General features: G+C 40.9%; 1 protein-coding gene across 1 annotated transcript; it reads right to left on the bottom strand.

The window, feature by feature from the left end:
- Positions 1-425: 425 nt before the first annotated feature.
- Positions 426-23046, bottom strand: yap1 (Yes1 associated transcriptional regulator). Its single transcript, XM_077723033.1, has 8 exons — positions 22329-23046; positions 20348-20583; positions 11613-11731; positions 10707-10820; positions 4660-4814; positions 3553-3680; positions 3097-3209; positions 426-2514 (listed from the first exon to the last, which is right to left on the bottom strand). Exons 1-8 carry the CDS (start codon positions 22524-22526, stop codon positions 2279-2281), a joined length of 1299 nt encoding a protein of 432 aa, XP_077579159.1. The 5' UTR covers positions 22527-23046; the 3' UTR covers positions 426-2278.
- Positions 23047-25031: the final 1985 nt, after the last annotated feature.

Raw genomic sequence — 25031 nt, 5'->3', positions numbered from 1 at the left:
TGACTAAGTGTTTAATATAAATTAAAAAGATTTTTCTTTTTTTTCTTCTTCTTCTTCTTGTTCCATTTACCAATTCTCCTTTCCAAGTATTTTCAGCCAAACGACGGCAGCGAGAATCGAACCCAGGCCTCCCACACGGGAGTCCAGTGATCTAACCTCTGCGCCAACCAAGTGACTACACTTTTCTTTGTAATCATTTGAGTGTCTTGACAAGAAGTCCACAGAAAGAACTAAGTGAAAATGTGTCCCAACCGGGATTTGAACCCAGGTCTCCCAGGCGGGAGTCCTGTGAGTTAACCACTGCGCCACCAAGTAGTATAAACCCTAAGCATGGCCTTAAGATTTGTCGGCTATTTTTCTTTCAAACTAAAGTCACACATTTTCTTTCTTTAACTTACAAATAAAAAAAAAATCACAAAAAAGCATTACCACAAAGTATATACTTTATTTCAAGCCAATTTAAACGTTTGTATAAGAAGGGATATATTTATATATATATTTATATAATGTAACAGATTTTATGGTTCTAAAACATGCACATATCTACCAAAAAAAAAAAAAAACAGATCATTGCTGAATATGAATTCATTTCATGTGCATTTAGAAAAATTCTTAATACGAACATTTGTTCTTTTACTGGTGTAATTAGTTCTACGGCTAGTCAACAAGCTAATTAATGTGACAACAGATCCGTGCTAAAATTAGGCAAAAACCCAACGCCAAACTGAAAAGCGTAGTCGTTCAATACAAGTACTTGTAGTGTACCACTTATTTTATTGCTGCATTAATCTCACCAACACTGTTTTTTTCTCATCTTCAAATTAATCGATTTAAGTCAAATCAATTCTAGAAAGAAGTTCTCGCAAGATGTGTGTAAATAGTATATAAAAACAGTTCTTTGCTCGATATAAAATGGTTCCATCAAGTTCCAAAGTTAATGCTACCGAAGGATACTGAAGGTTAGAACTCAAAAATCGACGTAAACATCAGAAAATCGGCGAAAACTCCAAATCACAAAAATCCTTTAAAAATCTCAGGGTTAGTCACTCCGAACGAACGTCATTGTCCGACAACTAAAAACAACAACAACAACAAAAAGTAAGAAATCAATCAAAAATCTGTCTGGTAAACCTACTACCATTTGTTTTTTGTATTCTTCTCGCTAGCTTATGATACATTTTTTTGTTCATTCACAGTCCGATTAACAGATCACTGTGAAACTGGAAGCAAAATAAGTTGTCATTACAAACAAAAAACATCTTTGGAATCTGCCACAACAATCCTAACTGAGATCGTATCTGATTGTTTCTTAATTATTCCTCCAAAAAAAAAAATCAAGAAAAACGTCAAATCTCGGTTAGTTTCGTTTTCCAGCCGCCGACTCGACCTCACAAAAACCTGCTCCGACACGTCCGAGCTGCCCAAAAAAAAGTATTTTCGCATCTTTCGGACTTAAAATTTCTCTTTTTTTTCGTATTTTCTTCTTTTGGTATAGGAATACTTGTCGTGGAAAGACACGAGATTGCGTTAAAACAATGGTCCAAGGAGCTAAAAGAGAATCATCGATATTTTTCTTCATGTGAAGTTAAAAAAAAAAGACAAAATAATAAAAATCTAAGCTATCAAATATGTTTGTACTCTAAAAAAAAAACAAAATAAAAGGTCCAAGAATACTAAACTAGGGTTAAAAGCCCATAAGACTGCAATAAAAACGCTAAAAAAAATCCCTACATCCCATTAAAAGGCGTTTAAAAATCAAGTTAAGAAAATGAGAGAATGAAGAAAGTTGTTCGAGTTGCTCGCGTTCTTAAAACAAAAAGCGGAAGGCACTTGATCTAATAACAAAAAAAAAAAAGTTTAACTTAACACGCTGGCACAGCCAAGCAGCGATGTGGTTGGCCCCCCACACGGACCACCCTCCTCGGGTTTAAAAACCTTCACCTGTCCTAAAATCAAGGAGAGAAAGGTCCTCTTCATAGCTGGACTCCAAATCCGTATCGTCAAATACATCATTTTTTGGTTCCAAACTAAAAAAGCGGAAGCTAAAGCTAACCGTGGCAGGGGGGGGTCCGTCCGAGATGGAGCTTGGGGGGTTGGGGACCCTTTGCGTAAATGTCTGCTCATGGGCCAGCCTTGAAGACGCAGACAAATGGAAAGAGCGAAGAGACGGAGAAGAGAGACCAGAAGAATACTGCCACAGTACGCAGGCGGGCTCGTGTAAAATGTCTCGTGTCGAAAGCGCCGGAAGATTTGGACGCCAGACGGGATGTCCCCCCCTCTATAACCACGTAAGGAAGCTCTCCTTGTCGAGCTTGGTGGCCGCCAGCACTGACTCCATGTCGTTGATGATGTCAGAGCTCAGCGCCTCCTGCAGGCTGGGCATCAGCTCCTCACCTTCCACCGCCATGCTCTCACCTTCGAGGGTGCCCAAGTCAACATCAGTCCCCGGGATGGCGTCCAGGTAGTCGGGGAAGCGGCTGGGCTGTGTACCCATGGAGCTCGGGAGTGGGTCACCTGCGTAGAAAAAAAAAAGGACCGTTAAATCAACAAAATATGGAAATAAACAATAGGTGGATGCAGTTTTACTCCCATCTACTAGTAAGCAACAAGTAGCTGTCACAGACAAAGCTCAGTGCTCAATATGTTGATGACCCGACAAAATGTGGATGTGCTTATCTTTACATGGTTTGCGGGGGGTGCTGGAGCCTGGCCCAGTCAACCTGAACTGGTGGTTAGCTAATAGCAAGGCTGGGATCAATTTATTTTTAAAATTCAAAACATTTTAAAATATTTTTTTTAACTGTGCAATAAACATTTTTTGTGATGCTAGATCCAAAAGAAAGATTTTATCTTGATTCCCATTTTTACTTTTTTTTTTTTTTTTTAAAGGCATGGCATGGTGCATCCTCACCTCGGGGGGTGCTGGAGCCAAGCCCAGTCAACCTGAACTGGTGGCTAGTTAATAGCAAGGCTGGAACCAATTTATTTTCAAAATTCAAAACATTTTTTTAACTGTGTGTCGAATAAATATTTTATTTGATGGCCAGATCCAAAAGATTATTTATCATTATTATTATTTTTTAAAGGCATTCTTACCTGTGTCCATCTCATCAACGCTGTTAAGGAAGTCGTCAGGGGTGCGAGGGACGCTGTAGCTACTCATGCTCAAGCCACTGTCTGTACTCTCGTCCCTAGAGTGGTACGTCCCGCTATGGGACAAAACAAGAAACCACTGTTAAACGTACAATATCTACATTTTTTTTTAAAATCTAGAGCGTTATCGGAAACGCCGGAGGGAAACACGGAAAGAGAAGGACAATAAAGAAAAGACATTTGACGAGCTACTCTAATTAGCAGAGGAGAAATATGTAGGCAGTGTTCGGCAGAGGCCACATGAATGAGGCTATTGTAAGTTTCGGGGGGGTTGGGGTGGGCTTTAGATGAGCTCGGCCCGTTGGCGGACTGGAACTCGTGCTCCCGGCCCACTCGGTTTTTCTCTCCACTCAGGCGAGCAAAATCAAGCAGAGGAGGTGAAGTAGTTTCTCTACCAACCTGTTGAGGAATGGGTCCGAACTGTTTGCGGTCATGGTGCGGGCGTCCTGGGCCATGGGGGAGGACACGGGGTTGGTGCCGCCATCTTGTTCCATGCTGGACGGAAGCTGGTTCCTCAAAGCAAGCTCCTGTGAACCAAAAAAGACCAACAATCACTCTAAATCTTAAATATCAGCTTGCTCATTGGTTTTCAACTGTATTCTTCAGACTATAGGTCGCACCTGAGTATAAGTCGCACCCGAGTATAAGCCGCACCAGAAAAAGACGGAAAAAATATTGGTTGCACTGGAGTATAAGTCGCATTTTTGGGAGGACAATTTTCTATTTGTTAAGAAACCTAGCACGAATATACCTTAAAGTAACAAAAGTAGCAAAATGTAGAAAAATAGACTGAAGAGGAACCTGTTAACATAACTGTTATTCAGATCAGAGAGGAAAAAAAATACAAGTTGGATTTGAGTTATGAGTTGCAGGCCAAGCTACTTATATTCCGGAAAATATGGACTTATAAAAACTGCACAATAAGTCACTGTCCTTCTTCTGGCTCATCAAATCACGTTTAAAGCCTATAAATGTAAAACAATCGGTGATAGCCACGTGGGTCAACAAAGTCGCTAGCGGCGCTCATTTATCATCATCATAAAGCCATTGCGGTATCAGTACGCTGCCTTGAGTAAACTCCTGAACTGGAGGCCCGCACATCTCCGTGAGGAGGCGCCGATGCGTCACTAGGAAGTGGTAAAACCAGCGCCGATGAGTCACGAGACTCCGTGGCTACGTGGCGTAACAACAGAGGTCGATCAAAGCCGGCTTTGGAAGTCCGAGTGAGATGAGTCAAGACTTAAAGGCTATTCCAGATGTGCTGCTGTGAAACGACAGCGTTCGCCATTGCAACTAAACATTTCTGAAAACCTCTACATGTTTCGGGGATGTTTAGATGACACGCTTTTTAATTGAAAACAGAGTCCCGCTTGTCCAAAGCAAAACAACTGGGGTGGGCTGCCGTGCTGTTTTCATATTGCAAGGACATTTTTAGACTTCTTTATTTGCACAAGAGATTAGAATTAATGAAATGAAATGTATTATTTGAAGAGCTGAAATCCTGACCTGAGGTCTTTGTCTGAGTAGCTCCTGTTTCAGCCTCAGTCTCTCCTTCTCCATCTTCTGCAGCCGGAGTTGGTTGACACTACCGAGGGTGGCAGAGGGTAGTGGACCACTTGGTTTCACAGGTGCACTCTGGGAAATTCTCTGCTGGTTCAGCGCTGTGATAGGAGAGCGGAGAGTAAGTACAGAATATTAAAATTTAATGCAGAATTCAAGTAAAAGCGGGTCAAAAAAATACAATTACTTTTTAAATATATATTTTTTACCATTGCATTTTTATAGGCAATGCAATAATAAACATAACTCATTCATTTCTTCATTATCTGTACCTTTATATTCCACATTTTATCAAATAAAGCGTATTTTCACGACTGTAAGGCGGAATTAAGTCTTAAATTTTCTCCAAAATAGACAGGGCGACTTATAATCCAGTGCGCTTTATATATGGAAAAAAAATGTAATTCATTGAGGGTGCGCCTTATAATACAGTGCGGCTTATAGTTGTGAAAATACAGTAACTTAACAAAAAGCAAAAAAAATGCGGAATCTGGCGCCTTCCTGTGGCATTTTGCATGTTAAAAATGGACAAAACTGCATTTTTGTACATGAGTACATGAGTAGATTAATAGATAAACTTGCATATGAGACTAACACGATTCTATGAAACACATTAAACAAAAACAACTGTTGACCATGATGACACACTGCGCACGTGCATCCGCCAACTGCTTTAAAAATAGTCTGTAAACATAGTCAAATGATCCTCATTTCCTACTAGAGGGCTGCATAAAGACCATCTCTTCATCTCAAGTTAGTGAACGGAAGCATGCATTCGCGCGAGGGTTCATAAGAGCAAAGCTTTCAGTGCTTGGTCATGTTTAGGGAAGAAAAAAAACTGCACAACAGGACTTGCAAGTTCACTTGTGACGGAAAAGAAAGCTGGAGGCAAGCCAGTACAGCAGGTTGTGTCGGATAAAGGAAGTCCCGACACTCTCTCGCTTCCAAACAAGTACAATTCCTGTAAGACCTGATCCCCTCCCACTCTCTGACTAAGACCGGTATTGTTGCCGGGCCACGTTGCATCAGTCGTGACTTATCCTCTTCATTGTGACTTATTGTTTCCGTCCAAACAAAGCTGATTGGCTGTGTGTCTTTATCTCACATTGAGGCTCCTCTGATGCAATCAGTGGGACATTTTATGAGGTACTTTTGCGCAATTTAACCACACCAAGGGAACACTCAGAGCTTATTAAATTATTATGCAGTTATAGAGAAATGTTTGACTGTTGTTAATGTCGTGCCAATGACGATATTTGAATGAAATGGATTAAAAGAATTGGAATAAAACCCCTGAATATTCAGTTTTTATAGATCTAAAGCTATGTTTATTTGAGCTTATTTTTTTTAGGATATATTTTTAGATTTTACAAAATTGTTTTTTTTCCCGGGCCACACAAAATCATGCGGTGGGCCAGATTTGGCCCCGGGGCCGCCACTTTGACACATGCACTAACCACTAGCCCACCATACCACCCCATCAATTTTAACAGTGAAAAAAAATGACATTTCTCAAAATTAATGTCTCAAATATGATAAATCAAGTGTTTACAAATTCAAAACATAAGATCAACCAAATATCTGTAAAGTTTGAGCACTTTTCCCTTTAACAGTAATTCCATTCGTCGGTCAAACCAGCTTACAGCCCTCCCGGTCAGTCGGTGCCAACAACGTCACAACAAAAATTGTGTTGTGTATTGGAAACACAGCTGTTCCTCAACCACATCTTTGTTATTTTCCAACCCCCGGGGGAAGATGAGAGTGGTCCTCTAATAAACAAGCTTAGGGGTAATCTATGCATGCAAAATAGGTCACGGTTGTATTTTTATCAACGAGACAAGCAAACGCACCCGACCACAAGCGGTGTAGTAACAGTAAATGCGTGCGCTGTTTGCTTATGCGCCGGAGGGCCCGGCCACAACAAAGCCCGTGTAGGGGGGCATCCAGCCCCCCTGTGCTGTCCCGCCCGCCCCCGGCATCTTCCTCATTGCCATTCAATCACTGTCTGTTTACACTCTCCCCACAGCTGAATGGAAAGCGGCCCACGGCACTCCCTGGGAAGCACCGATGGGCCCACCGCAAACTTCCCCGCCCGACTCCCGATCCACCCGTTGGCCTCCCGTTCTTAGCTAACCCGACGCCGCCCCCCTCCGGCCCCACCCGCACAGTCACGGAGCCACCACCTCCTCTCCACTCCCACACATGCATGCAGTCATGGGAGAGAGTGCTACTTCTCTCTGCTTCTTATCTTTGCCACACACAGTGTAAGATTCGCTCCCTCCGCCGAGTATGGTACTAGTTTACTCGGAAAGTAGGAAAACTTTCTTTAAAAAAACAACAACTATTAGGGATGTTCCAATTAGATACTTGGCGCCTGATATAAGTTTTATTGGAATCTCAAAACATCTGATTTGCTAACAAAATTGGTGCTCGGACGTTTGGTCGCTGGTCTTTTGGTCACCTGGTCTTTTGGTCCCTGGTCTTTTTGGTCGCCAGTCAAATGGCGAGAGAGTTTACTGTTGAAGTCAGCTCTCAAAATTATATTCATGAGAGAGTTTAATATCTAAGAGAGTTCAATATCTAATTACTGCTTAATATCTAAGTACATTTGACCGGCGACCAAACGTCCGGTCACAACAAAATTGGATGTGATCTTGTAGTCACGCGTGTTTACAGGATTATCGTGTTTTTAGGCTATTCTAAATCAAATCACTAAGCAAACACTTTTTTTTTTTACCCATTTCCGATCTTATGAAAATTAATTGATTGGGCTTAAATTTCGTTCACATGTCAAATCTGGGACATCTCTAAAACATATTAAACTTGCACTTTGGTTGTTTTTTTTTTTGTCCAAGAGACCTCTAATAAGTAATGCATTGGCCATTGTCAGGATACATTTTAGAATGAATCATTCTTTTATTGATGCTAAGGTTAATTTGACCTATTTTACCCCTATGGATCATCTACCAGTGACTAAAAGGATGTCCATCAATGGCAGCCAAAAAGTTAAACAAGCAGCCAACAAAATTTAATGACTGCCTTTGGTGTGGATAGTGAAACTGCTAAAAATACTGTGCCATCCGTTTTGGAATTCACAACACCTGACTCACCTAATTGCCAACCATATGGTGGATTCTTGTTTTGGTTTGTTGGAGATGGTGACAACTCACCACTAAACAATTCCAGCTAGGTTTTGTGGAAATAAATATTCAACTTTATATTCTTTCAGGAGGCCATTACAACAAAATAGTTCAGTTAAAAAATATATACACCATATTTTCAGGACTATAAGGCGCACTTAAGTCTTAATTTTTCTTTATTTTGCTTTATATATGGAAAAAAAATTAAGATGTGTCATTCATTGAGGGTGCGCCTTATAATGCAGTGTGCCTTATGTGGTGCGCCCCATAGTCCCGAAAATACGGTAAAAAAAAATTCTCCACTTCAATTTGTGCTGTCGCCTCCCAAAAATTGGCAAAAAACACAAGTTGCTTTACAACATAGGCCTACTGTAATGTCATAAAACAAGTATGTTTTATATTAATAATAAAGCGATAATAATAATGCTCAATGTAACACAAATTCAGCTTCTTCGGCCTTCACAAAGGTAGGTCAACCTTCTATAATACTCTACACCATGTCCTTCAAAGCCTCCCTTTAGAGTAGAAATGACATAACAAACCAAAATAAAGGCCAGTCTCGCAGACGAAACAGTAAAGCCGAACTAGCTTAGCGAGCATGCAGCAACAATGAGAAAAATCGCCCCCACGAACAAGCTTTGCGTGATTGGACGAGATAGGAGCGAAGGACAGGTTCATTTCAGGGCCAGCCTGATAGCACACACAAGTGTGTGTGTGTGTGTGTGTGTGTGTGTGTGTGTGTGTGTGTGTGTGTGTGTGCATGTGTGTGTTTCAGAGGGCTTGTACTAGCAACACAAGGGGGGGCCGGAGCTGCCAAGCCAAGAGAGATAAGAGACCGAGTTAATGCCGTCTGCCTTTTGTCTTCTTCACGCTCACCCGCAACACAACCAGCCAGCAACACCGGCGATATCAAGTCATCATAAACCCAGACACACACAAAAATTGCATAAACCCACAATCTACATGTAAAAATGTCAATGCATTACAATTAAAACTAAATAAATACTATCATAATCGATAGAAAATTAGATTTGCAACCTCACACACAACTCCCAGGTAAAATGGATTTGACATCCAACATATAATTTATAATATCATTTGTCATTTTCCAATCATGAGGTCCTGATCACAAGTCACTTGTTTATTTTTTTCTGTATTCCATTTTTGTTTGCCAACATTAAAGTAATTTCACACAGCTCCTTTAATTTTTGCAAAGAGGGCACTGACTTACCGCAACTACTTTTACGGCAATTAGAGAAAAAACTGGCCGCAAAAACCCAATGAAAAGCTGCTTTACAATTTCTATGACTGCTCCCTGACAACTTTTTTAGAAGAATCGGAAGACCATCACACGACACGTAGGCCATATTTAACAAAGAAGCTTTGGAAGCTAGTGAGATAGCTAGTTAACGCTTTACTGCAGAGAATACAACATGTCCACACTGGCCTCTTTTTTCTCCCCCCTTTCTCGACAACTCCCACTTATCTCGTCTGGATGTTCCCTCTGTTCCTCACTCTCCTTTCTTTCTCTCAAACATTGAATCCGAGCCCCCCCATCCAACTTACTCCTGCCCTCTTTCCCCCCCCTTACACCACACACACACATACATTTGAGTTCTTTTACTGAAAAGGTCTGCAACAGATTAAGAGTTGGAGTGCAGAATAAAGAGACCTGGCTGAGTTTCAAGTCTGTCTGGAGCGACAGCACAACGAGGCCGTGCCTTCGCTGGGCCTCACGAAAAGGAGCAGGGGGGTGTTGGATGGTGGTGGTGGTGGTGGTGTATGTGCGAAACAGCCGGCAACAGGCCCCGTTAAAGGCGCTCTGCTGCTTTTCTCCTACGAGCTTAAATTAGCTTTCATTATCAAAGCAGCTGGTTGGCGATTGGACACCTGCATGGCAGCCCGTTTTCGGCGTGGAGGAATATGTTCCGCTGTGTGCAACGTTTTAGAACTTTCTACTAGAACCCAAAGGTCTTCAAAACAGCTAAAATATAATACCTTAACACAAGGCATTTTTTGTTATAAATGGATTAAAATAACTGGATTAAAATCCCTAAATATTCAGTTTTTCTAGATCTAAAACAATGTTTACTTTAGCTTTTTTTTAAATATATTTTTAGATTTTACAAAATATTTTTTAAACTAAAAATACACAGAAAAAAATTATTATTTCTAGTTTTACTGTACCTATGCGTGTACAATAAGTACTCGGTCAGAATTTTCCTGCCTCCTGATTGGCTGAGAAAACTTGTAAACTGAAATCTGCAAGCTCAAAATAATTGTGAATTTATCCCAAAAACACACTTTCTTATGCATAAAATATTTTTTTTACGCTTCCAACAAGCTTTACGTATGGAATTTTACATCAAGCTATTTGTGGCATAAATTAACGTCATACAATGGCATGCAGACACTACTGAAGGTGAATACTTTTTGTTTTTTGGAGTGTTATCACAAGCACCGAGTCCTGTCACTTATCTGCTAATGCCACAAAAAAAATCCTGTCAAACTTTAGCTTGGGTTAGAACAGAGAGTGAAGGGTGTGTGTGTGTGTGTGTGTGTGTGTGTGTGCAGTTTTTTTAGGATTAATGGCCAACTCAGCTGTTGTTCCAACACTAAAATGGTTGACAAAAGGTTAGGTGCTGCTTTAGAGCAAGAGCAGCAAAGTGGAAAGTAGAGGGGGTAAGGGGGGGGGGGGGGGGCATGGAGCAGTCCAAAATAAAATCAAAGTAAGAACACTACAGCTGCGAGCAACTTCACACCAGGAGTGGGGAGTTGACGTTTCTATGACGACAACTATGACGTTTTGCATTCTGTTGACGATAAATGTCCATCTTTTACTTTGGAACTCACCGAAACGGGGGTCGAGTCGTGGGTCCAGCCAGGAAGTGGTTTTATTCTTGTGGTTAATGTAGTAAATTTCACCCTCTGATGTAATGGCTTGTTCCCATCCTTCAGGGAGGGGACCTGGGGGAGAGTGAACAAGGCATATGACGTAACTCTCCCTAATCATCTTTAAATTGACCTTTTGCTGGCTTGTGTATTGACTGCAGATTGGCTGGAAAAAAATTGAAGATTCACTGACAATTCTCCCATCCCTAGATTTGTTTCTATTGTTTTTTTCTTTCATCCGGCATCAACAAAAGCAGATTTAGCCATCAGCCGCAATTTGAAAAGACGTAATACGTAAGACGGTGAGCACGCCGCTGCGAAAAACATGTCAGACAGGACCCGTCACGTTCTACCTTGGTCTCGACTCACCCGAGGCAAATTCCAAGTTGTGCCAAGTCCTGCGAGCTAAACCGAGCCACGCTGACGTGTAGCGACTCGCATAAAGTACAGAAAGACCCAGGCTGTAGTAATGGTGTGCATTTAAAGATGCAGATAAGATCTACTCTACCCACGCCTGCAAAAACCACATTTTCCACTTGAATTTTTCCGAGTTATACCAAGCACCGATTAATTTTGGGATTGACAAATCTGTATTAATATAATTAAAGTGTTTGACTAAACCGCAGATGTGCTAATCACATCAAATGTGCAACACATAAATACATGTTTAAAAAATGTAATAAAGTTGCTCACAAAACCTGATGAATGCAACTATTTTAGTTATTTTTTTTTAAGGTTTGTTTCAATAGCGTCAATGTAAGAAAAATAAGTTGTAAGCCCAGCTAGTCAATTCATTGTAACAGTTCGAATAACATTTGGCATAGAAATATTAAAAGAAAAACCTGGAAATTCAAACTAATAACATACCACTGGCCGGGTTCATCAAGTTCTGCTGTTGAACTGGCACAGAACTGGGCGGTGGAGCCTGGTTCATCTGGAGCAAAGCCTTGCGGGGGTCCTGCCAAGTGGTGGTCTGATCAATATGGCTGCAAAAAGACAAAAAAAGATAAGACAATCAGTTTGGGGAGAGTTCAAAGTGGAGGTCGGACACGTGCGGGAACAGATGAGTCAGTCGGACGGAGAGCTTTTAACTGGACAATGGGAGCCGGTCGGCAAGTTTCCAAGATCAACTTACGTACGGCTGGAAAACATGTTTGCAGTCAATTCTGGGGAAATTGGTACAATGGAGAAAAATTGACATTTGTAGGCAACAGTTTCAGTACCATGGATGACCAATCTATTTAATTTGGGATTGGATGTCAATGGCAGAACTTGAAATTCATACCAGAACATTCTTAAGCATTCCTGCTAAGACATGTAACAAAAGTACTACAGGGATATCAAACTCAAGGCCCGGGGGGTCAAATCTGGCCCATTGAATCATTTTTTTTGTGGCTTACATAATTGTAAATCCTATTTTTAAAGATTTGTCCAATTTTTCCTGAAACTCTGAGCCTATTCCTGGAAACGACAAACTGAAAAATTTCTGCACGCCAGATTCTCCAGTGGTTGTTGATGTTTTAATAAAACTTACATTAGACAATCTTCCACTTTAGAATGTTTTGCTTAAAATCTGATCAATTTAATGTTTCAGCTGCAAATCTTGCCATTTTTGGATGAATTAGACTAATTTTTTGGTCGCTTTCTGGTGTACATGCAATTAAAATATAATATATGGTCTTAATTAGCAATTTAATTTGTTAATGCCTCGTGTTTTGGGTCTTGCAACTCCCATTAGAAAACAGAAATGACAGTGTTATTTTTCTTGGCGATATTACTGATTGCAGATCATTTTTATTTGTATTATTATTTATCTTTGGATTATATATTTATTTATTGAGAAACCTGGCGTAGATGCTTTCTTAGCTGGAGTCGAAAAAGGCATGCGTGGCCTCAGGTGAGGCGCGGCTGTCTACAGGCTTTGAAAACAACAAGTGAAGGGCGGAATAATGTTGCTGCATCTATTTCACGGCTCCTCTCTGCCTGGCAGTATGGGGGGGGGGGCGTAGGGGCTTTAGGAGGGGTTGCAGTGGGTGTCGGGGGGGTATTGTGTCGCACGGAGTCTGTGAAGGCATTGATAATTAGTGCTTTGTTGGTACTTGTTGCTTGATTAAGATGGAAAGCTAATACAGGAAGCCCTCCTCTCCGGAGCGGGACCCTCGCTATAGAGGGAGGGTCAGTCCCAGGGCTCAACGCAGGGGGTCCTTCTTTTTTTTATTTTTTATTCCCTTTCCTGGAAGCCCCCTCGGACACTGTGGAGTGTCAGCGGCTTTAACAATCTGGCGCCACATTTACAAAGCTTTCACCTGCTTGACAAAAGCGCAGACTGAGCTACGACCTAAAACCCCACACCATTCATGGGCTTTTTTTTTGGTGGTGGGACCCCCATCCGTTCAAACCAAAAATACGGAAGATTGTTTACAACAGGGAAGCAATTTGTGTTTACAACATGACCGGCAAGTTAAACGACCGATTCCCTAACCAAGCAGAAAACTGGTATGGGATTTTTTGAGGGATTTTTACCACCCAGTTCCTGTGATTACAACATGACTGAATAACTAAACTAACCAACTAACTTCTACTTTCCAAGCACCCAGTTGGTTTGGGAGTCTTTTTTAAGGATGAAAACATGTCCTACTAACTGACTAACCCAGCACTCATTAGGTCTTGGGAGTTATTTTTAAAGATTTCTTTTGTTATATTTCATGGTTTTAGAGTTAGAGTTGGCACTTTTACTTTTTTGGGACAATTTAGCAAGGTGCTTAAAATTGTCAAACTAAAATTGTAGTTTGGCATCCAAAATTAAGATTATGCAGCACATTTTACAATTAAATATAACATTTTAAAGAAATTTAAAGAGCACTTGGGGAAAAAAATATTGCGACATTACACAGCCAACCCCCCAAAAATCTAAAATTCCTCAAATATTGAAAAATACAGCCATTTAAGTTAATCGAAGAATTTACAAAACCTCACATTCCCCCAATTTTACCTATAAAATAACTCAATTCATAGCTGTCTTAGCTTGACTCTTTCATTGGCTGCCTTTGACAGCAATAGAAAATCAATCTATTCGAATTAGGAAAACCAGCCCCTCCCAGTTCAAATAGATTGGACGTCATTTCCCTCAGCAAAACTTTAACATGATCAATTTATTGCTTACCCCTGTTTAAAAAAAACCCTCAAACATCATCATATTGTTATTTTTTACTCTATCCGTAATCCCAACCTGCCCATCGGAGCCCTCGGTCCCAGGGGACCAGAAAGCGAGAGAGGGCCTGACTCAGCACTCCTCCTCTGGCCTCCCGGCCCAACCCCTACCACCCTCCGCTGCACAATGCAACCCATTTTGAAGCCCCCCTCTTGTTTATGCTTTACTGATCAAAGGAGCTGCCAAATCCCTGGCCCCCTCCTCCCCCATTCGCGGCCCCCCACTCACACACACATACATAGAGCAAAGCAAGCAAAGTAGCTGGACATGCTCAGACTGAAGGGGCCCCCTTGAGAAAAAGGGGTCACCGGGAGCGGGGTGAGACAACTGTCCAATGGAGAAATGGGTTGAAAGAAGGGCAAAAACATCCATGGATGCTTTTTACCCCGTGTAACGTGATTGGCTGACTGAGTTGCCTGGGTCCCGTTATAGTCTGTCCTGCCACCACCCCTTTTCTCATTAGGGAAACTATGACATTTATTATAACGGGGAAAGAATGCGGTGAAGCGCCGGGGTGACAAAATGAAGCTTTGATGATTAACTACAATTATGTATGCTTTTTCATTCTTTTACGCTCTTTTAAATGTCGGGATGGCTTATGTGGGCCTTCTGCATGATTTTTATTGGGATGAATACTACTTGGAAAAATAATTGTTATTGATTAAACGTATAAAAAGTTAATTGTTATATGAAATAGCAAAAAAAATAAGATTTATTTAGCCTAAATACAGATTAAAGATTGTAGTTTTTGTTATTTAAAAATAATTTGTCAATAGGAAATCAATTTCAATGGTATTGGTCATGTGATACTAGATTCTTTTAGAAATAAATCTTTTTTATAGTGTTTTAAATTTTAAATGAATCAAAATGTTTTGGGTTCATCTATTGCTTAGTTTTTTTGCATTTTAAATTATTTTACTTGACTTAATGGTGTTGGTCAGGATTTTTTTATACTACACAATTTGTCATGTGCTTTTAACTAAGATCCAATCAAATATTCTATTCTTCTTCTTTTATTGACCTTCAAATCAAGTCACTTATCATCTAAATTGACAAAAAAAAGTTGATCAAAGGAATAAGCAATCAAATCCAATCTTTTCCGCCTCACAGTCTGTATTCAAAACATTTGGTAAACCGAAGAGCAGGTCAATGAGTTACAAGCTCCCGGTAATTCATCACCGGGCTGTAAATCTAAAAGATTATTCATTCAACCAACCCGATACGGATCGAACTGCTTCCGGCGGGCCAAAAAGGCAAGGCAGGAAAAACATGGGAACAACTGTCGGGGTGTGGACGGCACACCAGTTGCTGTGAGGATTTGATCTTCAAACCCAGACCGCTGGTGCAACTGTTCAATGTTTTCTCAGTCTTTACCTGAATAAGGTGGCTACTTTCCTTTGAGTTGTAAAAAAAAATCGATTTTAAATACTACATTAACTTGAATAAAAGGTTCCGGATTGGTGGCTAAATTGAGGTATTTTGATTCGGATATGCTGACAAACACGGCGCTAATCACGTGTAAGCGGACTTACTTTAGGCAGGGGATAAAGATCCCCAGCGTTGTGCTATTTGTGTCCACTCAAACGGCTGCTTGTTGTTGGAAAAAGCAGCCGTGGAGAATGAAGTAGTGATTTTTATCCCATGGGTTGGCATGTCTTGTTATTTATTTATTTCGGAGATTATGGCTGCATTGGGTTAGGGTTGCTTTTCTCGGTTAAGTCGAAAGCAATGACTCTTGTTTTTGCTCGTAATCTTGGCATGTCCGTGACAGATAGCCCACTTATCAAGGTAGCGTTTATTGAGTGTTATTTATAATGTCCTGCTGAGGAGGCTGACGGATTGTTTTCATCGAGGCTATCTGTAATTTACTTTGTTGTTCCTAGCGACCAAAACATAAGGATACAAAACAATGGTCAGGTCTGCAAGTCCAATGCCCAAACGTGGACTTTGGTCAAGAAAAATACTCTGTTCGGAGATAACAAAATGTCCGAAATTGCTGCCAATGTTGGGGTACGTGCTCAGAAGGTGGTCGAAGCTGTGGACTAAAGAGTCCACTAAGGGGGGCAGATGTAATCAGGCCCCTAAGATGGGGATGACCACCTCAGCTCTGGTTTGACTGGGGATGCCTGGTTGGTTCTCTATCAGCAGGACATCATCAAGAGAGATTATTGGGGCAACCTACGTGACCCCATTGTGGCTTTAAGTTTCCCTTTGAAGAGGCGTTTGTTTCGACAAGATTGTCTAAAAAAAGTGGGGAGTGTGGAGCTTTGGACATTGCCATTTTTCCCACAAAACATGGGTTTTTGTTAGCTTAAGTTCTCTCCAACAACCTTTAACGGGAAATGAAGTAGATATGCTGATTCATCCAATTTAGATTTTCTATGAAAAACCATAGACATTTTATAAATGAAACAAGGGGAATATTTATTACCCATTAATTTCAACTGAGAGGCCTAGCAGCGTCCAATCCAAATGGATTAGACGCCTGTCACCATCAACAGTACTAAAAAATTATGATTTCCTAACTGGAAAAGAGTCAATTTTTGGGTATCTTTGACCCCTTAGTCCCACCTGAGTGGACCCACTTCCCAAGCCAGGCCAGAGATGCACCCAGCTCACAGTAGAGGTATTGATGTCTGGGACAGAGGTGTCACATCAAGACTCTGGTAAACATGGTGCTCGACTTTCTCACAGTCCCATTTGTGTGCTGAGCTGACAGGCCCCCCAGTTGAACAGGAAGGGTCTTGTCTGTGTGTGTGGTCAATAAAGCAAAAGTTTGTCAAACACAAAGTTAGTCCAAATGAGTTCTTCACACAGTCCCGCGATGCCGACTTCTCGAGAGCCGTTTGGGCGCCCGCGGGGTCTCTAACATCGGGGTGAAATTCGATTACTAACTCGCTATGCTAATCTTGAACGTTTTACATAGAAAAATGTAATTTAAACAATAAAAAAATAGATTCCGATCTTGAAGATTATTACGATTCATATCAATTTGGGTTTTTAACAAATTGTCACAATAATTGCCACGGTATAGCAGCTTCACACGACCTTTCCAATACCGAACTAATCAAGCGTTTTAATTTGCCTTTTGAAAATCAAACAACTGACTAATAATTAAATGCGACTCCTTGTGATGCCCCACAACAAAACAAGAGGGACGCGGGAAAAAGTCGGCCCTTCCCAAGTGTTTAAAATCCAATTGGGCGAAAACAAAAGCAGCCATCAACGCACTGCCGGACAATAACCACCCTACCCCCCTACCAAAGAAGCTTAGTTCCAACTTCCCACGGACTAAAAGCTCATTGAAAGCTGCATTTAATAAGCGTCCGGAAACAGTGATTACACCTCCTAGTTGGCCGGTGTGTCTAAATTAGAAACCTTCATTAGTTTATGACCCGGCCCCTTCAGCTCCGACCCACCTCTACCCCCCGTCCCCCCTTCCCACCCCAGTCAACCAGCACTAAGCAAGGTGACCCAACCTCCCTGCTGCCATAAATCAAAGGCCACAGCTAAGTGCTGGAAGAAAGAGGAGGAAAGGTCAACAGACTTTGTTGATGTTGGAGCGCTCTTTAAATTGGAGGTGTTTTCCTTTCTCATGCAACAATTGTGCAACTCTAGCCACAACCTAATTGCTCTTGGATGCCTTGCTCCAATTACCCTGTATTTATAATCTGCCATTTAGATTACAATGTAACAAATAGAAGCTGCAATCTTCTCCATTTTTTTTGTTTTTTTTTAGCATCCACAGGGTTACACACCCAATCTACTGTGTTTTTTGGCAGGTCCGAAAAACACAGGATTCACATACACAGTACTTGGTTGATTATTGAGATTAATCTATTATTTTCTTGTATTCTTTTTAATCCGAAAGTTTTTTGCAGTAATATCCAGTCAAAAAGTGAGTCAGCTAGTATTTTAGAAAAGCCCACAGTGTGAATAAAGATCACTATTTCAGCAGCAGGACAAAAGAACCCCCCCTTGATTTTCTACTCGTCTCCACACGGCTGCCATTTAACTCTGCCAGCACAAAAGAAGGCCCGTCACAGCGCGTCGGCTCTCTATTGATGTCGCCGCTCTTAAAAGGACGCCGGCGTCCGTGGGGTGGCCGCCACTCTTAGGCCCATCACCCACCACGCCACTCATAAACAACTGCCGAGGGAATTCCGGATTGATACGGGGACAACTGATGGAAACGTGAGCCGAAGCACTACTCGCCCCCTTCTTCGCTACTCGGCCTCGACACTCGGGTGTCCGAGTCAGCCCGGTTAAAAATAGGGGAGTGTCTTTTCCAGCAATGGCAGCCGAAGGCCGTCTGTGCTAAGGATCGAGTGTCGGCGCTGTGACGTGGAATTTTTTTTTGCGTGTTTTTTTAAGACATCACTGTGGATATACTCATTTTTTTACGGTTAGCGATGTATTTTTTTCTGGTTTTCTGTTTAATAAAAAGAATTGACAGGTGCTACCAAGATTTTCCACTAGACCAAATCTTTCTACTAGAGTAGCATTTGTTAAAATATTGTAGGCCTATTTCATTTTGACTGTTTCCATTGGCCCTTCCCAGTCAAAATGAATTGGACATTTTTAACTGTCAATGGCAAGAGAAACATCCATTTTTACATTTAGTTTTCCCTTTAAATTAGTGTCGATGAAAATGACATGGTGCTGAAACAAAAAAACAACAAAAAAACAACCAATTGCGGATGCCTAACAAATACATTTGCACAAATTTGGGTCCTATAGAAACCAATAATGCGGCCACCATCTTTTATCCAACTAGAACCCTTATTTATCTCACCAAATTGAATAATGATCAGTTTCTTAACAACATCAGCCATCCTGGGAGAGTCTGCAAAACACTACCCCCCACCATCTTCAAGACACAAATTTCTTTGAAAGGCTACAGATGTGCTCCAGATGTGAACGCTTCCCCACATCTGGCAGCAAAATCTCGCTTTTGATCCTTTATAAGTCAAAGTTTCGTGTTTGTGTAGTCATTTTTTTGGGTTGAATTTGTTGCACCAGAGATAGAAAAAAGTGCCAAACTCTAGCGTCAAAATGAGATGTTCCAGAATCATGATGTAACAACGACGCGGTAGGTCACTCACATTAAAAAATGACGTCCTTTGAGAGGTATTTCAAAGTGACGGAGTTTCTGAGTAAGGGAAACATTAGCGTAATGTAACAAGATGGTGGTGTATTTTCCAAAACAGGGTTGCATGTGTTGAAGATTAAAGTCAGATTTTTATGACAATCGCTTTGTTTTTGTTCTCTGGGACAAACCCAATTGGTTTAAAATCCCACAGTTGAAATAATATGAGCTTGCCCAAATGTTTTATCTAATTTTGACAGCAATGGACGTTTTAGACGTTTTAGAAAGGATGAACCGATGATGCCTCAAGACAAAATATGACTTTTAGAACATCTTTAGAAGAATCCAATTGGGTTTCCACCCAAGATAGTGTCTCCTCATGCCCTACAAATGTCTGGCCACCAATCAGGGTGTCATATTTTAAAGTGACACCCATAAATCTTGACTTAATCCGCTAACTTTTCGACGGCGAATGGCGTCCAGATACGCAGGTAAGCAAACGTTGCTGACAGAGTGGCATCCGCCAAGACCACCACAGTGGACCTTTTGTCTCCCTGGCGAAACCCGAGGAACACTATGCTTGTTTGCTGGCAAAATTTAATAACCCACAATTACGTGCATGCGGGAAAACCGTCTGGCATTGTGCGCCATAGTAAGCCTGCAAACAACCCTAAGCATAATGTACAAAATCAGTTGCATTTAAACTTAAGCTTAAAGCCATTTTTAAGTTTTTAACAATTTCGAAGGTAAACTGTCTTACTGGAATACTTAATCTTTTAAATATGGCGTTTGGTTATGAAGTACAGATGGATATAAGGGTATAAATCATATATCCATATTTGGATTTAGTGAAATATGATCATTCAATCTCAGACTGTCCATTTAAAATGGATTTGACATACTTAAATTCCAAGTGAAAATACCAAAAGCTGTTTTTTTCTGGTATATGAAACAGTTATGCTGTCTATAGGTTCTAAAATAAATGTAAAAATAGATGGCATTAAAAAAAGCATACCTACCTCCAGGGAGTGGTGTAGACAAACTTATTACTTCAATTACTCCTCCCTTTTTTTTGCTTAAGGCAAATTTTAAAGTAACTCAATATGACTGTGACCTAATTCATGGTAAAGCTACAGATGGATAAAAAATATATATACCAGTTGTTGTTGGTAGCCTTTCACTCAATCACAATTACAAACATTAAAGCCATTTTAACTACAAAAGCTGGTATCAGGTCAATTTTCTAGTTTTCTAACTTTCTAAGTTAAAATAAAGTAAGTAATGGAGAGTTGACATTCTTACTTGAGGAAGTATCTCTGACCCGAGGCCGTCTTGGCCATCTCCCATCCGGGTGGCAGCGGTACGTCGTCAGGGATCTCATACGAAGACTGTCTCAGGTGCTGGGGGGAGGCGCCCGCCGGCGGCATCCCGGACAGGGATCCCCCAGAGACGGCGCCCATCTGCAGGGAGGCGGGCGACGAGTGGGCACGCACGTGGTGTGGAGTGAGCGTGCCGCCGGTGCCCGCGTCTGTGCTAGCCTGCCAACGAGGTACAGTAAGTCAACTTCCGGTATCACCAATTTGTTTCCTTTATTTAACAAAATGTAAAAACGAGTACGTCTAGTAGTTGGGATTAATTCCTACATAGGGGTGAAATGACCAATTTCTTACAAAATGTACTGATTTCAGAATTGAATGGATTTTTTTGGAATTCCAGCACCCCCCACGACCTAAGTATGGATAGTGTTTCAGAAAATTTGATGAGATGAGCAAAGTTTACCAACTCTGAACCAAATATACCTCAAAAAGTAAAAGGAAATTATTTATTAAACCCTTACAATAATCTCTCATATTCCTTTATGATATGGCATTTTCATAAATAGATAAATGTTATCATTTCCAATAAAATAATTTAAAAATACTAACAATATTTATGTACATTTGTATAGACGTTACAGTATCTGGCAACCCACTTTTATGGAATGAATCATGAGTGGCCTTCAACGCTACTGTATTTGAATGTTGGTCAAGAGTATGCCACTTAGACAGTAAAATATTTTTTTAAGTATTGCTTGGTGTAAAAAGTTTAGAAACCACTGCTCTTTGGAATGTCAACTATTTCAACTGATGTATAGAAGTTTTTTGATGTTTGACAGCTAAGAATTTGGCGAACTTTGTGATGATGTCACCATGCCTCTAATTATCTAAATGGGTGACGACTCAGTGGCCATGTTGTCGCAAAAAAACGTCTAGTTTGATTCTAAATATTGCTTTCATTTCACCAACCAAGTTTAGTGGAGGGGTTGTTGGCACTGATTTATCGTGTTTGTTTGACAGTATCAGATTTAGCATCTCAGTACAGAAAACTTTTGTCATAAAATGCCATTTTGCAACACTAACAGTTTTTGCAGCATTTAATTTAAGTGCAATTTGTTATATTCTTCCTGTTGATTTTTTGAAAGCTCTTTTTTCATTTGCATCATTTCCTATTCATAAATTGTCAGTCTAAAAAGATCCACGCCCTTTTAATTGTATCGCCTTTTAAAAGTTATGACATAAGACGACACATTTCTTCAGCCCGGACAAGAAACCACGTTTTGATCTAGCTTAAAATGGTTAGATTGTATGTTGGGTGGACCCAAATGACCTCCTAGCATCATATCTCTATTTTTATAATACGATCAAAGCGGTGGTAACTTTTTTCCGACATTCTTTATGTTTTAATTGCAACTTTCTATCTATATTGGGAGGTTGTCTGTGTAGAATAGTAGGCCCTGCAAGGAAAGGAACAGAAAGGAAGTGGGGGGGCTTGCAGAGAGGGATGGAGGAGGAAAGAAGGAGGGTAGAATAGGGTTGGAGTCGGGGGAGGGGGGATTCACGCATGCGCAAAGGCCTAACAACTTCCAAAGGGGAGCAGCAACAGTTGTGGGTTTAAGGGTGGGGGAGGAAAATGGGCACAAACAGGGCAAAAATGGGGATTTATATCCTGCAAATTAGCTATAAATTGCATTGCATAAAACACTTTTTCACTATTACTTCAGAAAATGGCAAAAGGATTGTTGACAATGGAAATAGATCCAGATTTGGTTGATTAGTTAGTTTTTCGACAGATTTACACCTTAACAACAAGTTGGATGGTTATGTAGATATTAATGGGATATTTTGAGGAAGGGGGGATAGGTTAAAGGGGTTGAAGGGGGGAGTTGGGAAGGGTTCTGATGTCTGGATCGGAACCCAGTTGAGCCGAACTTTGGAGGCCCGATGGGGGGCGGACGACGACTTACTTGTCTGGAGTGAGATTTGGGCTCGGGTGGTTTGAAGAAGGAATCGGGTAGTTTTCTCATCCTCATAGGCAGTGAGGTGGCCATTTGATTTTGGGGGTTCATCACAGCGTTGAATAGAGCCTCCAGATCTGTCTCTGAGTCGCCCCGGACGTGGACGACTTGGTGTCCGGCTGGAGGGTTGTTCTGGTTGGGATCCATCTTCCCCCGAAAAGTCGAACAAAAGTTATGGGGAGAGAAGAAAAAAAACAAATAAAACCCCCGAAAGAAGGGGAAAAAAGTCGACTCCCGGATTTGTTTTCCTTAGATTTTCACGCAGCAGGAAATGTGCAAGAATGTCGACAGCGTTTTAGTTAAAGTTATCCCGGCTCATCCTAAACTTTTGCCCCGACACACAAAAAAAAAAGTTGTTAGTTAGCTGTCGAAGTGTGCACAGGACGTCGAAGATTTGTGGTTGTTTCTTGCGGGCATTCTCCAGAAAACAACAAAGCGCATATCTGGAACCGAATCAGAACTTTCCCAACTTCAGAAACTGAACAAAATGTCGAACGACGATCAGCGAGGAAAAACAACAACAACGAGTCCTACTAAAGTTGTAGTTTAGGAACAGAATGGATCTAACTGATTGCTGGTAGGATAAATCTCCGCTGCTCACTTTGGAAGAGGGAGACAGAGGGGGGGGAGAGAAAAAGTTTCGCCCCAGTCGAGTCTAAACTTTGGGCAGGACATTAAACTTTATGACTCATGGGACGGCTGCTCCAGGGGCGGAGCTTGCCTCCAACCGGGACGGGAGCCTTTAAAGGTACAAGCCCGGCAGGAGGTCAAGCAGCCGGCCTCTATCGACTCCATCAACTTCTTCCAGACAGGAAACATATTCAAAAGTCGATTGACACTTTGCCCATGATCAACTAATAATAAGAGCTAATATCTCATCCATTTCCATACAACTTGGACAGTTGGACACTGGGAGGGTTTCAAAAGTTGACAATTTTTATCAAACAAATGACTATTTTTGGTCATTTATTTAAAAAATGTTTTTTTCTTCAAAAATTGCAATTAATATTCTTAACCCTTTGTTGTAGGGGTAGCAAACAAGTTAAAGAAAAAGAGCCAACATTTTTAAATGAATAAAGGCAGCACAGACAAATCCAATCTGCCAAATTGTCTGAAATATATTATAAATGTGTTTCTTTGGTGGGCATTGATGAATTTTAGTGACTTAAAAGAGAATAAAAATGAAAGAGAAACGTGAAACAAGGCAAATATCCACAATATATGTGTACAAAATATGATAAGAGGTAAAAAGCCACAATTATTCAGTCCGAGAGCCGCATTGGGCTCGAGAGCCACGTGTTCAGGTTAGGGTTAAACCCTGTTATAGAACCTGTGACACCCACCTGGCAGGACCACCAGCGGGTGAAACAACAGTGACATGTGGCCCATTTGCAAAGTGTGACCCCCCAACATGTGTTGTGTGTTCTTCATTCTTAGCACATTATGTTCCAAGTCAATCTTTGGATTGCTTTACCTATGTTTTTCATTTAAAAATATATCATAAAATGACTATATTCATTACAATTGGCTTGCCACCGATTCAAACTGCCTGCTGCCCATAGTTAGCTGGGATAGGCTCCAGCACCCCCTGCAACCCTTGTGTGGATAACCGATCCAGAAAATGAATGTATTAATGAAAAAAAATCACATTTTTTCAACTGAATTTTCAATGCAACAATATTTTTGAACATATTACCCTCTATAAGTGCTCTTTTAAGAGTAATTCTGTGTCATGTACAAATTATTAAATTCAACCCTCTGTTCTCTATCCCAAAAAATCCCCATCTTTCCATCAAGTGTGACACATAATGGCACTTTCTCAACTTTTTTTTTGTTACAGTCTTTCACAAAAAGTAGATCCATGCAGTTCCCACAATTGTCATGCTAATGAGACCCCTCTTCCATTGAGAAATCATTTTGTCAAGATCCACTGTCTGTAGACGCGTAAGGTCTGTTTCCCATACTTCTCTCTGAATGAATGATTATGATGGAGCCCTATTAAAAAGGCCCTAAACAATGTAAAGCAGATTAAGGGCTTGGCCCAACCAATCACACGCTCATTTTTTTGTCTGTGTGTGTTCTAAAAGGGTGTATTCATTGTTACGTGTACTCAATTGGATCTTTGTTAAAACAATGCAGACACATGCAAAAAAGTGATTATTTTCGGGGTGCAAATTTAGCACTTTTGGAGAAAGTAGCTAGCTGTAATCCGCACGCCATTTTTTAAAGCGGCCGCCTTGTTTGTGGTCATCACTGTAACACATTGTGACACATTAAAGGGACAGTCGGCACTGATGCAGGGGGGGGGGGGGGACCACCCAGTTGGAGGTGCTCTCATGTTTGGTCAACATCTTTTCAGGCATCTGTCCCCCCGTGACGCCCCATGCAACCCCCCCAACTGTTCCCCTCATTTAATGCTATGTGCTGTACTCAAACTAGATGGATGCCAATCAATCTTCAGGTCACTTGTGTTACACTGCCTGATGTGATGGTATTATGGGCTGGATCTTGTTACAAAGGTGAGATGGGAGTTCCCTCTGTAGTTTATGAGTGTAACTTATGGTGTTTTCATTATTAGGTGGTAAGTAATCAATCATATTTACGCTGAGAACTGTCCATTGAATGGTAGCAAATTAGTTAATGGGTGTTCAG

Source organism: Stigmatopora nigra, chromosome 8 (assembly GCF_051989575.1).
Source record: "Stigmatopora nigra isolate UIUO_SnigA chromosome 8, RoL_Snig_1.1, whole genome shotgun sequence".
NCBI lineage: Eukaryota > Metazoa > Chordata > Actinopteri > Syngnathiformes > Syngnathidae > Stigmatopora > Stigmatopora nigra.
The sequence above is the reverse complement of the archived record's forward strand: the minus strand, read 5'-3'. Positions and strand labels throughout refer to the sequence as shown.